This window comes from Ochotona princeps, chromosome 5, assembly GCF_030435755.1.
Source record: "Ochotona princeps isolate mOchPri1 chromosome 5, mOchPri1.hap1, whole genome shotgun sequence".
Classification (NCBI taxonomy): Eukaryota; Metazoa; Chordata; class Mammalia; order Lagomorpha; family Ochotonidae; genus Ochotona; species Ochotona princeps.
This window is the reverse complement of record NC_080836.1, coordinates 71,609,987-71,630,483: the sequence shown is the minus strand read 5'-3', so window position 1 is coordinate 71,630,483 and position 20,497 is coordinate 71,609,987. Positions and strand designations below refer to the sequence as shown.

Below are 20,497 nucleotides of genomic sequence, written 5' to 3'. Positions count from 1 at the left end.
ATTAGTAGAGAGCGAGGTCAGAAGTGGAGCATCTGGGACTTGAACTGGTAACCATATGGTTTGTAAGCACTACAGTTAGTGGCTGCATCCACTGTGACACAGCACTGCTCTCCTGGCATTTTACAAGAGATTTGATTTTCAAGCAGGTGAGCAGATTTTCTTCACTGATGACCTTGTCTTCTGATTTCTTTTCTCTTCCCTGCTTAGGTAAGAGAGAAGTTTGCATCTTACAGGCAGGCTAGCAATTCTAATTTGTATAATTAAAGCTCAGATATTAGTATAAATAAAAAATTTAAAGTTATACTTCTTAGTGTAACCTTGCACAGCAACATTTAAAGCTCAAACTGTAATGTAGGTTGTTTGCCTTATTAAAGTGTGGTTAATAAAAGATCCTATCAGCATTCTTTTTCTATCAGATTTCTGCTTTGTATTTCAAGTACTGTATGACTGACTAGGTTAATCTAAAGTTTCATTTTGTCTGGAATCTATTCTTTGTATTCTGTTATCTCCTTTAAGATTTTATACAACATTTAATTTGATTTTAAAAAGCTGATTATTACCCAATCATCTGCTTATCTGTTTCAGGCAGTGAATCTGGTTAATCTGATTTAAGCCTCAGGTATGGATTAAAGTTGTTCTCTAATTACATTTTGTCTTCTCATTTCTCCTCTGTAGGGCATTTTTCTGTTTTCCTTGATCTGGTCCGTTGGTGCTTCTTGTACAGATGATGATCGTTTGAAATTTAGTAAGATTCTTCGAGAACTAATGGATGGTCCAATTTCAGATCTAACTCGAAATAGGTTTAAATTACAGAGTGGTACTGAACAACTGACCTCAAAGATGCTAACTGTGTCATTTCCTGAAAAAGGAACGATTTATGATTATAATTTTGTCACTGAGGTAAGAGTTCAGAAGCAACATTTGCAAGTGCTAGCCAGGCAGATTTCCCTCTGAGACGTGCAGCGTGTAATGGTTCTGTGGTCTTTTCTCCATCACCTTTTTTTTTTTTTTTAACTTTAAGAGACAGCATGGGCTAAAGAGCGGAGCATCGGCTTTAAAGTCAAGACACATCCGGCTTTAAGTCCCAATAAAAGTCACTTTCTTTTTTGGATAGCCTTAGACTAAGTTAATTTCCCTGAGCATGGTTTTTCCTCAGTGATTAAGTGTGATAATAAAATACCTGATGGGCCAAATGTACTCATTAAATAGAATTACACTTTATGATATCTAGCCCAGCACCAGGTACATACTGCTCAAGGTCACCTGTTAGAGATTCATGATGCATGTTAGTACATCTTCAGGTGCAGAGAGGTCCAGTAGGGACACAGCTGATTTAAAGTTAATTTAGCACTTCCCAAAAGGATTGGACAATAACACTTGTGTGGTATTTGCTCGCTTATTTTTATGTGACAGTTCCTGCAGTATGCTTCTAAAAGAATATATATTTAAATACATTGTAATCTAAATAGAATTGGGATCACATTATGTTCATAATGGAATTTTTTTTTTTTGCACTTAATAAGTAGACTTCTATCTCAGTAGTGTTTCCTCAGTGAGCTTAAGGTTTCTAGGCCCCCTTATCCTGCAGAATGGACCGTGAACTTGTCAGTTTACTATCCTTGGTCCTTGGACCATATTGGTAGTTTTTTCCATTTGTTAATTTTATAAATACTGCTCTGATGAATACTGTAGGGCACAAATTCATGGTATAGAATCTGATATCTCCCTAAAGTAGAATTCTAGATGTGGCATTATTGTATTGATTTTTGAGTTGTGTTGGCATCAGAGATGTATTGCCAGCACAACTCTAGCACAACACAAGCTCACTCCAGCAGGGAAACCCCTTCCTATCCAACATGGCTATTGCCTTATTGTCTTTGCTAATTTCGTTGTGTTTAAAACTAGTAATATCAAACCTACATTTTCAGAGTACTTTACACAATTATTTATGTTGGGCTTTACAACACCTTGGTGAAATATGAGGAGTACAATTGTTTCACAGATTTTATGATTTAGGAAGCAGTTCAGAGACCTTAAGTAAGTGTCCCAAGATTACACAATCGCTGAATGACTATAAGTTTAAGGCTTTATGATTCTTCAGCCTTACTTTCCAATATGATGCAAAAAAAATACATTTGAAAGGATTATCAACACTATGGAAAAGTTTCTGTTTTTATCAGTATTTCTTTGCGGTTCCGTTTTCATATTGATGTGAACTTCTGTCTGTAGAAGATACTTTGCTATATGCACATTTATGCACTGTTAGATGCTAAAATGAAGGAAAGAACAGTTCTATCTGTTTTCAGTAAGTTTATAAACAGTCCTGTCATATCTGGGCCAAAGCCAAGGAGTTCTGAGGATTTGTGAAACCAAGTGGCCCAACAATGAGGTCTAACTGTGGAGTAGACAAAAGAAGAAGAGGTCTTACTTCTATATGCTTTGAATAACTAGGAATTAAAATTCTATTCTATAGGAATAGAGAAGGAAGTTGCATATTTCTAGGGAGAGCCAATATGATATTTTGAATATTTTGTTTGGGCACTGCCATTGCAATTTAAAATTTGAGTTCACAGACTATTTGGATGAAGAGATAACATTGTTATGTTAATTCTTAATATTAACTATACAAAAAATCTTGCCTGTCCGGAACTTGGTTATACATCAATGTGACTGTAGTAAAACCACTTAATGGTACTCATAGTTGTTTGTAGGACAAACTTCATGTTTCCTACCATGTTGTTTAAAATAATTTTTTTCCTGAAAATACTAAGCTGATGTTACAAAATTCCATGATAAAAGTCAAGCAATATGCAACTTATTTATGGAGGAGAAAATTCTGTGTTGGTTAACATTGGGCTGGCATAAACTGCAGGTTCAGGACATCACAAATACCCCCGTATTGACTTTGTATTCTTCAGCTAAAAACCTAGTTTCTCCTTAACTTCCTCCTAAAATTTAATTTTCAAATTGGTTATTTAATGTTTTAAAAGATAATATACATATATAAATATCAGGGCTACTGGTCATGGTCTCTTTTTAGTGTTTAATATAAAGAGGACAGATTATATATATTTCATAGATATTACACTTCCCTACCTTCTTAAATCCAAACGCTTTCTTTTTTTTTTGAGCCATTAATTTTTGCAATAACATGGACTGAATTTCCTACACACTCACAGGCTTAATGCACCATTAACTATACCGTTCAAGAAGTGAAGAATCAAGAGACCATGATTCAAAGCCATGCAGACCTTATAGGCTGCAAACAATGATCAGTTTCATTTTTATATATTGGATTTTTTTGTATTCTATGTTAACTATACAACATATCAGAAAAAAATATTTGTCTTGGCAACTGACTAATTTAACTAAGTGCAGTGACCTCCAGTTGTATCCATTTTTTTGCAAAAGACAGGATTTCACTTTTTAATGATGTAGTAGCATCCTATCATGTATGTATGCCATATTTTCTTTATCTCATTATGAGTTGATGGACATCTAAGTTAATTGTCTTCACTATTGTGATTTGAGGTAACATAAATGTAAGGATACAAATAACTCGAATGCTGATTTCATTCCTTGTGTAAATTCCAAGGAATGGCATGGGTGAGTTATAGACCTATTTGCAGATTTATGAGCAATCTCCATATTCTGGTCTTGATGTTTTCTAAGATGAAATAGCTGTATGGAGCTTTTACAAATATTTTACCTTGTATCATTCACTATTGGATTATTTGTTTTACATAGGGAATTGGCAGATGGGAACTGTGGATAAAGAAATTGGAAAAAGCTCCTCCAATTCCTAAAGATATGCTGTTTAATGAAATCATAGTACCAACTCTGGATACAATTCGATATTCTGCATTAATGGAATTGCTGACCACCCATCAGAAGCCTTCCATATTTGTAGGACCTACAGGAACTGGAAAGAGTGCTTATATTATTGTAAGTATTACAATATAAACATTAGAATGTGCTTTGTAGTCCTAAAATTTTATTTCTTAAGTATTATGCTTAAATAACTTTTAATGCTCAAATATCAGTTTTGATATTTGAATCACAGAATTTATTTATTTGTTTTAGAAGAATTCATTTATATCACCCATTTTTTTCTGATATTCTAATAAGTTTATTTAGGATGAGAATTTTACATCATTTGGATAGTGTGTTAATTACACTTGATATTTAATTTTCTAAATTATGTCTGTAGGATTGTTACTATGTAGTAATAGTATTGATTTTCCTTAATGATTTCTGGAACCATATTCATTATGGTTGCTTAACGCTAGCTGCTGTAACAGATAGCATCCCAACTGGTAACATAACACAGGCTAGGAAAGATAATGAAGGAGCTGTCAGGTGACCCTCATTCATGTGGGTTCTCACTTAATTCACTTGAACTCAGTTTGGAAATCAAATTTTATTTAGAAATTCCACTTTCTTCCTGTCCCAAGTTAGCTAGAAAAAATGGAACATTCTTACTTCCCACCCTGTTCTAGTTTAGCACCTTCTGTACACTTTGTGTTAAAACATGTTTTAATATTATGCACCAAACCTTTCAGTTTTTAAATTACTTACACATGTTTTTTCATAACTATTTATATTTATTATAGTTGGATTTAATTCTGTTTTTAAATGGTCTCAATACTCACTGCCAAACTTTTCACACCATAATTTATGTGTGTGTTAAGGACTTATTTTTATATTTGTTTCATTTAGTGTGTTGATTTGTTCTTCCATCCACCCACTCACCACCCATCCAAAATGTGTTGATTTTGTTTTTTTTTTAAGTATTTATTCATTTTATTACAGCCAGATATACAGAGAGGAGGAGAGACAGAGAGGAAGATCTTCCATCCGATGATTCACTCCCCAAGTGAGCCGCAACGGGCCGATGCGCGCCAATCCGAAACCGGGGACCTGGAACCTCTTTCCAGGTCTCCCACGCGGGTGCAGTGTCCCAATACATTGGGCCATCCTCGACTGCTTTCCCAGGCCACAAGCAGGGAGCTGGATGGGAAGTGGAGCTGCCGGGATTAGAACCGGCGCCCATATGGGATCCCGGGGCTTTCAAGGCGAGGACTTTAGTCATTTAAGAAGATATTTTAATTATAAAAATATAAAAGCAGAACCCCTCTATCAGGATGCAATTCCTGCAGGTGAGCACAAGAATCAAGACTGGGAGCAGCCCAGATCAAGCCAGGTTACGGCGTATGTGTGCATCAGGTCGGGGGGAGGGGTGGGCCAGGCTGGACCAGTTCATAACAACCACTGGAAGATGTAAGAACCAGGATGGGGTTCAGGACAGGTCAGGTTGGGCCACAACACCATCACATTAGGGCTGGGAGTAGGAGCTGGCTGGGCTGAGCAGGCTTTGGCACTCACCAGCATGAGCTAGAATTGAGAGCAGGCTGGGACAACAAATGCCGAGGTGGGGTGTGCCATGCCAGACTGGACCATAGCACCCATATGTGAAACCCAGGTGGATCGTGGAGCCCAGTAGAGGGGTAGGAAGGACTCCAGTTGGGCCATTGCTCATGCTGGTGAGCATGAGCACTGGGATCAGGTGAAGACTAGGCTAGATGAGGCTACAACACCCATTGGCCAGCATGTGAGATGAATTAGGGGGAGAGCCAGGTGGGGCTAAGCAAGTATCCACTGGTACATGCATGAGCCAGAGTAAGTGCAGGCTGGTTGAGCTCGGATGCAACATCAGCTGGCAAGGCTGGGAATGGCACAAGTTCTGTCAAGCTAAACTGCAGAACCACCTGCAAAATACAAGATCCAGGGCTGGGAGTAGGACTAGTAGGGAAACTATGGGAACCCCTCTGATGGACTGCAGCTCCCATTAGTGAGCATGAGAACCAGTACTGGGTGGTAGACCTGGCTGGACAGGTGGTAGCACCCATCAGTATAAATGGTGGCTAGATTGTGGCGTTTGTCAGGCTGACCTAGGCTGCAACACCCATTGATGTGTACAAAAACTGAATGGGATGTTGGACAGACCAAACCAGTCTACTACACGAACCGTTGTGTGCTGGAGCCAGGACTGGGGTAGGCCTGGTGAGGGTTATTGAGAGTTGACCCAACTGGGCTGCAGATCCTGCTGATGTGTGATGGGCAGGGTTTGGCTATAGGCTACAGCATCCATTGGTTTGCAAAAGAGATGGGGCTGGAGACAGAACTGACCCAACAACTGCAACCACTAGTGTATATGTTGGCTAACGTGGGTGACAAACTAAGCCAGATCCCATACTTACTACAGACATAGGAGTCAGATCTGGGGTCACCTCAAATAAGGTTTCTTTGGAGACTCCCCCACTCCCCCAGCTGAGCTGCTGGACTCAGAATCCAACCACAGGGAGAACTACCACATCTGTGGTCTGACTGTAGAGTCAGAACTGGGCCTCCTCAATTTCTGAAGATGGTGCAGTAGAGACCATGCCCAGATAAACATGGAGGATATAGCAGTCCACCGGGGCCTGCAGAGGACATCTGGTACCATAGCAGAGGGCAGGGGATAGAACAAATTGGACAACTCTCCCAGCCAGGCATTGACAGCAAATATCTGGGCAAATGGATTCTCCAGGGTAGACTATGTGAGCCAATAGACCTTGGAAGAATTTTCTCACCCTTGAATCAGTGGAATCAGTAGTATTTCAGAGCTATTGAAAGCACTTGAACAGTATTCTTGGAACAAGCTCCACCTCCGGGACTCTGCAATAACATTGGTCGCCATTCCCCACCCCCAAATACTGATACAGTTGGGACGCTGGATGCAGCTTCTCCTTTTCTCTTTCCATCCTTCTCCCAGATACTGAAAGAAGAAAAAGAAACTTGGAAACAATAATCTCATCTACTTTCCCCCAATCCTCAACCCCTTCCCACCCTAATCAGTGGTCCACATGGGCATGCATCCTTTACAATTATGTAAGCAGCATCAAAAATAATTATCTAAAAAATGAAAATGTATTCCTATTTTTTATAAGTGTCTCCATTTTATCTTTTGCTATTCTTACAATCACAGATATGAAAACAGATGTTTTAAGGAACATCTAATTTACAATATGTTCATTTTTGGCAAAAGAGAATGGTTTTTAAAATCCGCTCCTGCTGGGCTTGTGGAAAGAGCAAAATATAACCCTGACTCCCACCTTCATTTCTTCTTAGTTTTTCTTAGTTTTCCCTGTGTCTTTTACCCACTAGTACTCCTGGCTGGTTTGTTGAATGCAGCTGCCAATTGGAATCTCATAGTTCCTTTTTGAAATATATGCGTTGCTTTGGTAAATAAGTTAATATTCGTATGTGTGGTTTCAACATTTTCATTTGCTGAATTATGGTAATATTTAAGTATACAAGCATGTTACATAAAAGGAACTTGAAATCTTTTGTCATCGTATGTTTTAGGATAACAGTCTATAACTTGGGGTAGGTGCTTGGTGCAATGGTTAAGATATTGCTTGGATGCCTACGTCCCACATGAGAGCCTAGATACGAGGCCCAGCTCTTTAACTGTGGATATAGTTTCCTGCTAATACACGCTCTGGGAGGCAGCAGATGTTTGACTTGGGTCCTTGCATCCATGAGATACATGTGGGAGCCCTTAATAGAGTTCCTGGCTCCTGACTTTGGCCTGATCCAGTTGTTTGAGGGGTAAATCAGCAGGTGAAAGTGCTGTCTGTCTTCTTCTTTCCAGTAAGATAGAAGTGCTGTTTACTCTCCTCTGATTTCCTGCTGCTCTTCTCTCCTCCCTCCCTCCTTTCCTACCATCGTTCCTGCTTTCCTTTCCTCCTTTCTTCCTTCCTTTCTTTCTTCTTGCCTGCCTGCCTGCCTTCTTTTCTTCTTTCCTTCCTTCCTTCCTTCCACCAACATACAAAAGGAAAGGGAAGGAGAGGTAAACATATTTGGAGAGCTCAGGAAATTCTGATATGCCCCATATCCAGAACAAATAAAGACTAAAATTTGTTGTGATTCCACTTGCTTTTCAGTGAATTAATTTAGAAAATACAATTTATAGTTTAAATTTCTTAACTTGCAATAAAATAATTTGATATAGAAGTGGAAAGACAATAGGGAATAATAATAGAAAGAAACACATTGATCTGAATTCTTGCTTGCCTCTGAAATGGCAGGCCAGTCTCCTAACCTCTGCTTGCCGATAACTTCCTGTCAGAACGTAAGTATACTCTTGATGGCTATTGTGAGAATCAGAAATGAGGCCTGGATAGAGAGTCCCACCATTGACATAACAATTGTTAACTTGTTAATTTCATTACATTGTTATGACACATAAGATTCAATTTAAGTATGTCAACAGTACTGCTCGTAATTCTAACTATGGCTTATTTTATTATTTATCCAGAATTTTCTTTTAAATCAAATCAATAAGGATATCTACAAACCTCTGCTTATTAACTTTTCTGCACAAACTACTGCAGCTCAAACACAGAATATTATCATGTCAAAGTTGGACAAAAGAAGAAAGGGAGTTTTTGGTCCTCCTTTGGGCAAGAGGATGGTAATGGCTTTGTTCTAACTCATAATCCAGTCCTGACCCCCAGTCAGTCAGAACAATGAAATCATACATATCTGAGGCTAACACATTTTTGGATAGTGATTTCATAATCATACGTTTTATTATAAAGTTTTCCTAAAAGTATACTTTGATTTATGTGCACCCTAGACAAGTTGATGTTCAAATAGGAGTTTTCCTCTGAATTAAAAGTATAATATTTATTTGAAAAGTAATCTATCCTCTTAATTCTTTTGCTAACATTTCTGTTCAGCAAAATCATTAGTGTTTACTCACACTATCAGTTGATTTATCTGCAAAGAATACCTTTTTTACCCTCCCACCTGTACTTAAAGTTCATTGTAATCATTTAAAAATCATACTTTTATGATTTATTCGAATCAGGTGTTACATAAGAAAAAAATATATAAGCTTTATTGAAAACCAAATTCTCTAAGAGAATGACTAATTTTAGATAACTAACCACCCAGGAAAATGATGTCTCCCTATACCTCATCAAATTGAATGCAGAAAATGACTCCCTGTTCCCTAAAAGAATGAAAACTGAAGCCCTTGTTCTTGTCTGGAAAAGAAAGCATCATCTCCCACATATATGTTCAACAAGAAGATAATCTCAATTATTATTCCTCAATACTGTTCCACATGGTAGGATACCACATTAACATGTTTTCTGACATCTGTTGTCTTTGTCTTCTCAGGTTGTCTTTGTAGATGATGTGAATATGCCTGCTCGGGAGGTTTATGGAGCACAGCCTCCCATTGAGTTACTTAGACAATGGTTAGATCACTGGAATTGGTATGACCTAAAAGACTGTTCTATGATTAAACTTGTCGACATCCAGATCATGTGCGCTATGGGACCTCCAGGTACGTCTTCCAAAGTCTGGTGATACCTAAAAAGATAGATAACCGCAGAAAGAGAAACTGAACAATTTGTTAACACAATACTTGTGTATATGTTATCCATGTGTATCTGCTTGACCTAAAGGAGTCACAGCCTTTTGCTCACTAGCTCTTTGTTCCCCGTTTCCTTTCACTGTAATCTGGGAACCCACGTCTTCCTGGATCAGATCCTTTCCCTGTGTTTCATTTGTTAATGCTCTGACTGTATAGGTTACCCCTACTTCAGAAACCATTCTTCCTCTACCTCAGCTAAGTCCCATTTAGTCTCTGGATGTAGATAGGCCAATGGGAAGTAGTCAAGTGACACATGACAATAGGATGAACTCTTGTTAAACTTATTTATTTTTATTGGAAAGTCAGATGTACAGAGAGGAGAGACAGAGAGGGAAAGGCCTTCCATTTATTGTTTCACTCCCCACATGGCTGCAATGGCCAGGGCTGAGCTGATCTGAAGTCAGGAGCCAGGATCCAGAATCTAAGAGCTTCTTCCAGGTTTCCCACTCAGGTATGGGATCCCAAGGAATTGGGCCATCCTCCATGCTTTCCCAGTCCCTAATCAGGGAGCTGGATTGGAAATGGAGCAGCCAGGACATAAAATCAGCACCAATTTGGAATGCTGATGCGTAAAGGTGGAAAATTAGCCTTTGAGCCATTGCACTGTCCCAACAGGAATGAACTGTTTAAGCTGTTTTGCATTTTGCAAAAACAAAAACAAAAACAAAAACAAAAAATGTTGAGCTCAGAGGAATTGAACATGCAGTTGTGGGGAGAATGGTAGCAGCTTCCTGCTTTGGGTTGTAAGCTGTGGACATCATAGACAATGACTGTCTGGTCTTGGATAATAGAGACCTAACCCAATCTTATGTCTAACTAGTTTAACTTACTGAAATAATTCAAGTATAAAAATAGCTTGAATTTGAGAGAAAATTTGTTTTGATGTCAAGTTATCCAAGCAATTAGTTACTCTCAACTTCTTTGAGTACTGTGAATTTGTCCATTTTTACAATTGTTTTAAGCCATAAAATATTGAAGAAAATACTCTAGTAGCATTGTTAAGAGTTATCCTTTTAAATATTTAGGTGGTGGTCGAAATCCAGTAACTCCTCGATACATGCGACATTTCAACATTGTAACAATCAATGAGTTTAGTGATAAATCTATGTTTACAATCTTCTCTAGAATTTTAACCTGGCATTTTAAAATATGGTAAGTTAAGATTTGTTTTTTGTTTAAGAAGTGTAAAAATCTATTAGAAATGAATATGGTGCCTCTCAAACATTCCAATGAAAGCACTTCTAGACAAGGAAAAGGTGACATAAAAGCACACATAAATGAGCCAGAGTAGTATCACAAATTGTATACATACAAGACTTTTTTATGTAGTCGTCAGTTGAACATCTGGGTTGATTCCATATATTAGCTCTTGAGCTGCTATAAATATAGGGATAATGATAACTCTCATGCTGAATTCACTTCCTTTGGATAAATTCCTAATGATGGCTGGGTCATGTGGTAGATTTATTTTCAGATCTCTGAGGAGTCTATATTGTCTTCCATCATGGTTACATTACTTTACATTCCCACCAACACTGGATTACTACTCAGCCATTAAAAAAAAAAAAGAATGAAATCTTTCCTTTTGCAATTAAATGGATCCAATTGGAAACTGTATGTGGATAGTGAAATAAGCCAGTCCCCAAAAGACAAACATAATATTTTCTCTGATCTTTGATAACTAAGTACAAAGAGCACAAAAAATGTCATCTATATGAGTGAGATTGATATTCCGGGATTTATTGGTTGTTTACAACTTTTGTCTAGACTCCTGAGCATTAGTAATTTTTCTTTTTCTTGGCTGTGTGCTGTGAAGCCTGCGATTGTGAAGTGAAATGAAAATATGCCATTATAAATATTAAGAAAAAAACAAAAGAATGAAGAAAGAGGGTGTGTGGGGAATGTGGGCAGGAGGGAGAATAGGGTGGGTAGTATTACCGTGCTCCTGAATCTGTATTTTAAAATGCACAAATCTGTTCATTTTATTTGAATGAAAGAGAGATTAGTAATTGAAAAAAAGAAATGAATCAGAGCATTTTTCCTTATAACATGTCCATGCATGAATGATTATTTTAAATTTTTACCTGTATAGCTAATTCTGGACATAGGCCTGGTATATTCTGTGACTTGGATATCCTGTGGTAGAACTCTTGGATTCTACAGGGATGTCCACATTCAAGTCTGAATGTAGCTCTGGAGCGTCTTCCCTAGGGAACTACTCTTCCTTATTAAGGATTTCATGCTACTGTGGAAGAAGCATAGGTTTCAGGAACCAAGGCGACTAGGGCAGTGGAAATCTTACCTCCCTGACACCCATTCTCAGGAAACTGTCACTCCTAGCCCTCTTCAGTCGTGATGGAGGGTACGGCTGTCTCCTATTCAACACAAACGATCTTTCCAAATGCGTATTCTCACTCCTTGTTCTCTTCACACTAATCATGCACTTTAAGTTTTGGTGCATTTTGTGTTTTTTCTCCCCTCCCTCTTCTAGTTGAGTACCTCTTCTAGTTGAGTCCATTAAACTGTTTCTATTTATCTCATGAGGTTTTGTTCTTGGACAAAGCATACACAGTGTGTGGAAATAAGACTTAAAAAAAGGGCTGCCATTATTATTATTAGCTATTAAAGATGATAATTCATATATCTATTATATTTTATAGATTAAATTGATTTATTCAATCCATGCTAAGTATCTTTCATGCATAATAATTCTGTATTTTCTAATATTTTTCTTTGTTTATTTAAAATATTTTAAGTTATAAATTTCCAGATGAATTTCTAGACTTGACCACACAAATTGTAAATGGCACAATGACTCTGTATAAAGAGGCAATGAAGAATCTCTTGCCTACCCCAGCTAAATCTCACTACCTGTTCAACCTCCGTGACTTTTCCCGTGTCATTCAAGGCATTTGTCTTTCAAGACCAGAAACAGCGGAAACTAAAGAAGTGATTAAACGCCTTTGGGTTCATGAGGTAAAGTTCCTTATTACTTAAATGTGCTTGTGTAAGAAACAAAGATATAAGATAGCAACTTAGAAAGAAATATTCATTTATATTGCTGAAATGCATTCATCTGATTGATATTATGAAGGCCAGTGGCCAAGATAAAATTTAAAAACATTTAGCAGTAAGATATTTTATGATTTTTAAATAATGCTTTATTTCACAGTTTAAGGCATGTCTATTGGTTTATAGAATATTTCAAAATAGATATCATTTTGAGTCTATTTCTTGTGACTTAATCCTTGCTAGCTTGATTTTAAATGATTTTGAAATAAAACACTTTAATGATACTTTTATAAAAAATGGGTAGATTTATTTATATTTCTTATTTGTTATCAGTAGCTGCTCTCTCCTTCAAAGAAAACCAAGAAGCAAACAAGTTTGAGCAGGTATAGGCAGAGAGCATAAAAATATGAAAACATATTAAGTTTTCTAGACAGTAAGTATTTAATGAGCATTTTCTTTAAAAACTGAAGGAAGGCAGAGAGAGAAAAAAGAATGAATAGCCCAGGAGCAGGTGTTTAACACAGTGTCACTTGAACTGCCTGCATCACTTATCAGCGTGCCTGGGTTCAAGTCCTGGCTGCCTAAGTCCTGGCTCCTCTTCCAGTTCTCACTTTCCTCCAGTGCACACTCCGGGAAGTAGCTGACCAAGTTTCAGTTAGTTGATCTCAGCCACCCATGTGGAAGAGCCAGCTTGAGTTCCAGGTTCCTGGCTTTGAAATGGTTCAGCCCCGACTCTTGGTATTTTTAAATGAACCAACAAATGAGATATCTCTCTTTTAGTCTCTTTTCTTGAACTCTCTCTGAGTTTTAAATTAAAAAATTTAAAAGTTTAAAAATATTTATAAAGAATAGTATTCAATATTATGCAATGGACAAATGCCAGGAAAAATGAAAAAAACAGTGTTCTTCCATTTAAAGAAAAAAGTTTATTTTTATTGAAAGGAAGATTTGCAGAGAGAAGGAAAGCTAGAGAAAGATCTTCCATCCTCTGGTTTACTGTCCCTATGGCTGCAATGGCTGGAGCTAAGCTGATTCAAAGTCAAGAGCCAGTAACCACTTCCGGGTCTGCTATGCAATCTTCCAAGGCTTTGGGCCATCCTTCACTGCCATCCCAGGCCACAAACATGGAGCTGGATGAGAAGTGGAGCAGTGGGACATGAACTGGCACCCATATGGGATCCCAGTGTAAGCAAAGCAAGGATTTAGCCACTGAGCTACAGTGCCAGGCGCTTCCTTAACTTTTTGAAGATCCCTCAAATATAATGAATTTAAGTCCCCAGCTCAAAGCCTTGTAATTTCACCTTACTTTATTCAGAGGAATTCAGAATAAAAAGTTGCAATGACCCTTAGCAGTGGGAATGTGTACCTCCTCCTTCTTCTCATCAGCTGTGCTCTGCTCTTACCTCTACTTACTCTTCATCACCAAGACTGCATGCCCCTAGATAGTCATTCTTTGTCCCTCCCCCAATTGCCTTTCATTTACTGACAATTAAATGTGAATATTTGTTAACATCATTATGAATTGATTTTGGCTATTTGAAAATGCCCATGGAAATTTTATGGAGCATTTTATATCACTTATCTATTTTATAATATTTCATATTGAAGAAATCACAAATGGGGGGGAATGAGCGATGACTAAAGTTGCCTTTGAAAAACTTGCACAGGTCCTCAGGGTGTATTATGATCGCCTCCTGGATAATGCAGACAGAAGTTGGCTTGTCAGCTATGTTCAAGAAACTTTGGGAAGACATATGGGAGAGAATTTTCATGAACTTTTTAGGAATTTGGATTTTGATGGTGACGGAGTGGTAGAAGAGGATGACTTACGCAGCTTAATGTTCTGTGATTTCCATGATCCCAAGAGGGAGGATACCAACTACAGGGAAGTTGCAGATGTGGATAACCTTCGAGTTATAGTAGAAGCTCATCTGGAAGAATACAACAACATGAGCAAAAAAACCATGAACTTGGTGTTATTCCGATTTGCCATAGAGCACATCAGCAGAATTTCCAGGATCCTGAAACAGCCTCGCAGCCATGCTCTTCTGGTTGGTGTTGGAGGAAGTGGAAGGCAGTCTGTTACCAAATTAGCTGCCCACATGGCTGATTTTTCAGTGTTCCAAGTTGAAATCTCTAAGGGCTATGGTACTGTTGAGTGGCGTGAAGATTTAAAAGTGATCTTAAGGAAATGTGCTGAAGGTGACATGCAGGGTGTCTTCCTGTTTACAGACACTCAGATTAAAAGAGAGTCATTTCTAGAAGATGTCAACAATCTGCTCAATGCAGGGGAGGTTCCCAATCTTTTTGCATTGGATGAGAAGCAAGAGATATGTGAAAAGATGCGTCTGTTAGATCGCCAGCGTGATAAAACGAAGCAAACAGATGGAAGCCCCATAGCACTTTTCAACATGTTTATTGATCGCTGTCGCAACCAACTGCATGTGGTCCTTGCCATGAGTCCCATCGGAGATGCATTTCGAATTCGTCTTAGAAAGTTCCCTGCTCTTGTTAACTGCTGTACCATTGACTGGTTTCAGGTATTGTCATTTCAGACAGACTTTAAAAAATATTGTATATATTTTTAAAACACTAACTTACTTTATGGATATCCCACAAAAATGTAGTTCAGCAGGACTTTCTGATCAATCATAATATATTTTGTGAAATCATGTAGAAATCATTAAGAGTGTGTATAGCCATTAGTCTTAATGTGCAATAATATGTTTTAGGATAAACAAGTATCAATGAAAAACAGCACAACTGAAGCTTTCACTATGGAAAGCTTAATGTGGGGACTGTTTGAAGGTGTAGGCAGGGTCGTGGGGCCCAAAGGGGATATTGGAACATCAGGAAGTGGGGGAGTGATAGTAATAACTGGTTACCATCCCTGGGTGTAAAGGAGAAGAGGGAGGAAAAGGTGTTATCATGTCTTGGAGAACTTTAGGCCGTGGAAGTATGACTGCTTAACAGGAGCAGGAGCCGGAAACCTAGAACTCTGCCAGACTCAAACTTTGCTAGACTCAAAGGGAGTGTGTAAATCCCACCACTCCTTCTTCCACCCTCTAATCTGTTTCCATTAGCCAAAACCAACAGAAGCAGAAAATAGGAACATCAGAGATGTTTGCTGTGCATAAACTTCAATATTAGGAAACACGGAGCACAACAAACGCAGAGAATGGGAATGCTGGAACGTGGAGGGAAGAGCAGTAAAGGCAGACTAGCTCAATTTGAAAAGGAAGTTCATTCTCCTTCCTAGCTTTCTCAGTGTATAATACTGCATTCTCCATGAGTGTAATAGGAAAGCTGTGAGCCATGTCTGAGATCCATCCTGCGGGTGGAATCTTACACACACATTTATGACTTTGGAAAATGCATCTAGCCTCTCTACAACACCAAAATTAGTTTTGCTATGAAAACCATATTTATTGAGTCTCCTCTAGCTTTGTGGTGGACCTTATTCTAAAAGCTGGAGGTGAAAAGGCCAATGAAATAATACTATCTTTTCTTTCCTTGAAGTTACTTTCTAGCAACAGATTAGAAAAGAAAAACAAAACATTATGTAGTATAGCAAACAGAAAAGCTTTCTGAATAGATGATCTTTAAGACAAATCTTGAAAGACAAAATGTTCCAGTCATGAGAAGACCTGGGCAGGGTATAAACTTGTGAAGACAAAGGCCTAGATGAAAGAAATGAGACAGGGGAGAAAATTGGGATGAGCTAAGTTACTGAGGGGAAGTGGTATAATTAAGGTGAGAAAGATGGAAAGGACCAAATATGGTAGACATTTGAGAGCTGGTTTGAATTTTATTTTAAGTAGGTTGGAAAGTCTTCAAAGCAGCATATGTTGGGGAGTGTGATTTGAACCGGTTGATGTTTTGAAAAGGTCACTCTCACAACCGCATGGAGAATGAAAGCAATGAGTGTACTATTGGAAAATTCCAGGGCAATGATGACAGACTTCAATTGCAATACTTGTGGTAGATATGAAAAGAAAGGAACAGGTTTCAAAGATACGGTAGTGGTGTTGCTACATGGCTTGCTTATGGAATGGATGTGGAGTTGAGGAAGACGGGAGGGATCAAGGGTGCGTCTTGCATTTTGGCTCAGGCTCCTGGAAGAATGGACATGATGATTATTTGGCTGGGCAAGACTGTGCTTATGATAAAGGAAATAGAAATCATGTTTTAGACTTGTTGAGTTTGAGATACCTACAAGGTACTCAAGAGAAAGGAAGGAGATAGTTATCTATATGATTCTAGAGATTGGAAGGAAAAAGTAACAACATTTGGTGCAGATGATTGTTGGCAGGATTTAAACAGAGAATGCTAATAAATCACACACATAAATATTCTGTGCTTGGTACCCTTCCCTCTTTCTTGCTCATGTAATACTTAGGAAGAATTTTGCTCATCTCAGAACAAACCACAAAGAGTTAATGCTATCGGAATGCAAGGACTTTAGGATGACTCCTTATCAAAGTGGTTCTCCCACCCCATCCCTCATTCTGTTCCTCTCCATCTCCAACAACCATAAATTTCAAAGGGCTTCAGGAGTAACAGACTCTTATCAATAACTTTGACAAAAAACTAAAGGCATTTATCTTAAATTTAGTCATGGCCTGAAGATGCACTACAAGCAGTTGCCTCACGATTCTTGGAAGAAATCGAAATGTCAGAGGAAACACGAGATGGCTGTATCGGCATGTGTAAAAGCTTCCACACATCCACTATAGATTTATCAACCACCTTCTATGTTGAACTTCAGAGATACAATTATGTGACTCCAACCTCTTATCTTGAATTAATCTCTACCTTCAAACTGTTGCTAGAAAAGAAAAGAAGGTAAAAATGAAATTTCACGTTTCTAAGTAAGCTTTGATGGATTCAAAATATGTGTGAATACAAAACTGGCGTAGTAATGCTGGAACAGACATTTATTTCATAGATTGTGAGCTCTGTTAATTTTTTTAAAAATTTTATTATTTTTTCCCATTAATTACAATGTATTACGCGACACAATTTCATAGGTACTGGGATTCTCCCCCCTTCACCCCAAACCCTCCCCCCCCCCGGTGGATTCCTCCATCCTGATGCATAGCCACAGCTCAAGTTCCGCTGGGATTCCCTCATTGCAAGCATATACCATACATAGAGTCCAGCATCCCACTGTCGAAATTCAACGACCTCTTAGGGAGGCCCTCTCAGGTCCGAAGGCAGAGCCAACAGAGTGTCATCCTGATCAACTAGAAGCTCCAACATATCATCAGCAACAATCCAGGTGTGATGAGGCTGGTGCAGAGTCCACTGACTGATTTAGACCATCATAGCGTCTCCCCTTGTCCAGTATTTCGCTGCCAACATATAGCTGAGGTCGTTGATTGATCTATTCCATCTTCCGTCTTTTCTTGGTTAATGTTCTGATTCCTCCATTATGATTAAGGGAGTTCCCAAAGAAACTCTGAGGTGTTCCCAGACCAGGTTCCTACATGTACTAGTGAGCACAGTGCCCGCCACAATCCATCACCCCAATCAGCTGGTGGTTGCAACTGCTGGGTTGGTATCTATTCTCAGCCCCTACCTCCACTGGAACCAATGAGTACTGCAGCCCATCCTGGTTCTGGCCATCACACACTCATCCTTCACTTAAACCAGTGGGAGGTGTGCTGGTTGGGTGCTGCATTCCTAACCGGCACAGGCAGCCTTGCCTTGGCATTTTGTACTGTATACTTTTTTTTTTTATTATCGCAACCGAACCTGGCCAGACCCCCGCACAACTCCAGCGCACAGACTTGCCAGTGGATAACACGAGCTAACTCAGCCTGGTCTGCCCCCAACCTGAGCCAATGTATGCAAGTGGGTTACTTTCCAACGCCTCTTCTGGGTTGTTTACCTCCTTGCTTCCTGCGTTTATTTGTAGGGTCAGTGTCCTGTCAGAGGAACTGTTCAGGTTCCTCCATCAGACCCCTTCCTGGTGTCAGGCTTCACGCATACCAGCAGTTCCTTGGGCCAGCTCCGCTCTTCAACCCATTCTGGTTCCTGCTGTTGGAAGTTTCAGCCCAGCCACGGCTCGTTCATACCCACATATATCTCATATATGGCTCAGTTGGGGTTGAAACCTAGCCGAGTCCGTCCCACATCTACCCTGGTCCTCCAGGGCACCAAACTGTGCTGCTCTGTTAAATTTTTAAATAATTTAATTCACAAACATTTGAGGGCAGGGAATGGATCTTTTCCTTTCGCATTGCTGCATTGCCTTGCACATGATAAAATGATAACAGTGTTTGTTGAAAGAACATAGGTATATCCAGAACTATGGTAAAGTTTCAGGGTGCTTGGATAACAATACTTAGTAAACAGCACTAGAGAATCCTTTTCATTGTTGTTTTGAGTAATTGGATGATTAGACATATGATAGATATGAGTCCTTTCTTCAGATACTCAAAAGCTGACATCCTAAAAATAGCCACTTAATGTGCATAGCTAACTTTCCCTCTCCAAGAAACTGACATTTGAAGGTATCCGCATAAAGATCATTAAGATAACATGCCACAGAACAGGTCAGTGTGAGTTCCTAAGACGGTCTTGAGCATGATTTTTACATACAGAAAGATTTATTCTGTTAGCAGTCACCTTTAAGGGGGAGTCTTCCATGAATGCTGGTCACATTCAAAAGGTATTTAAGCACATTTTTTAGATATTGCATTTTTAATTTTAATATATTTATACTTATAAATATATATAGTTTAAAGTTGCACATATTTATTATCAAATTTAAGCTTCCATGACTATTTGAATATCATCTACAAAATTAATGAGCTTTTTAAACTTAAATACACAAATTAATCTGACATCCACTTAAATAATTTATATAGGAAGTTCAATTGCAGTCCTTATTCAAACAGACCAGATTCTTTCTTTAAGAATTAATAATCTATTTAAAACATCAAATGGGCCCAAATAACATAAAATATTAATTTACTGGGACAAGTGTTGTGATATGCTCTCTTAATCTGCCACCTTTAACATAAGCATCCCACATCCACATGCTATTTCAAGTCCCAGGTTCCCAACCGAGATTGCAGTGGAAGATGGTCCAAGTACTTGGATTCAGATGGTCAGATGGACTAGGGCTCCTGGCTTCGGCCTGGATCAGCCCTGGCCCTTGTGCCCATTTGGGGAGTGGACCCAACAGATGGAATACCTTTTCTTCTGTCACTGCACCTTTCCAAAATTAATCTTAGAGATATCTTAGTATATTACTACCAATACAAGTATATGGAGTGAGTTATAAATCTTCCTGTGGCTAACCCCCTATATCAAGTAATTGGAAGCACTGTTGCTCATACCAGCTGGCCTACAATCCACACACTGCCAGGCTGAGAGTGACTGCCGCTCTGCCCGCCCACGCTGAGCTGCCCTAGTCCCGGGTGTTTGCACTCCTGTGTTCAAATCTACCACTAGACATTTCTCCATAAACCTAGTGAAATCTGTAATTCCCAAGAATTACTGTGACTGGATGAGCTTTCATTATTTATTTGGCTCTCAGGATAACTGTTTTTCCCTGTAGATCTGATGACCTTTTTAATATTGGAATCTTGCTTCAGAGAGTCTGATTAAATTGGAGGTATCACAGCCTAGGCTTTGCTTGGTTGTGCTCACAATCTTTAACAACATCCTAACTTAAGAAAATAATGAAATATGAACTTATAATAATGAAATATGAACTTACAGGACGGTGAAAAGTATCACTGTTTTCCAGGCATTTTTTTTAAAGATTTATTTATTTTATTACAAAGTCAGATATACAGAGGGGAGGAGAGACAGAGAGGAAGATCTTCCGTCCGATGATTCACTCCCAAGTGAGCCGCAACGGCCGGTACGCCGATCCGAAGCCGGGAACCTAGAACCTCTTCCGGGTCTCGCACACGGGTGCAGTGTCCTAAAGCATTGGGCCATCCTCGACTGCTTTCCCAGGCCACAAGCAGGGAGCTG

General features: G+C 38.9%; 1 protein-coding gene across 1 annotated transcript in view; it reads left to right on the top strand.

The window, feature by feature from the left end:
* Positions 1–20,497, top strand: part of DNAH7 (dynein axonemal heavy chain 7) — a 253,007-nt gene that overhangs the window by 120,997 nt on the left and 111,513 nt on the right. Inside the window, exons 35-42 of the mRNA XM_058664751.1 lie at positions 676–900; positions 3,748–3,945; positions 8,363–8,518; positions 9,232–9,400; positions 10,516–10,642; positions 12,247–12,466; positions 14,170–15,042; positions 17,118–17,347. Of these exons, the coding sequence (XP_058520734.1) occupies positions 676–900; positions 3,748–3,945; positions 8,363–8,518; positions 9,232–9,400; positions 10,516–10,642; positions 12,247–12,466; positions 14,170–15,042; positions 17,118–17,347 (2,198 nt within the window). The remainder of the gene's footprint in view (positions 1–675; positions 901–3,747; positions 3,946–8,362; positions 8,519–9,231; positions 9,401–10,515; positions 10,643–12,246; positions 12,467–14,169; positions 15,043–17,117; positions 17,348–20,497) is intronic.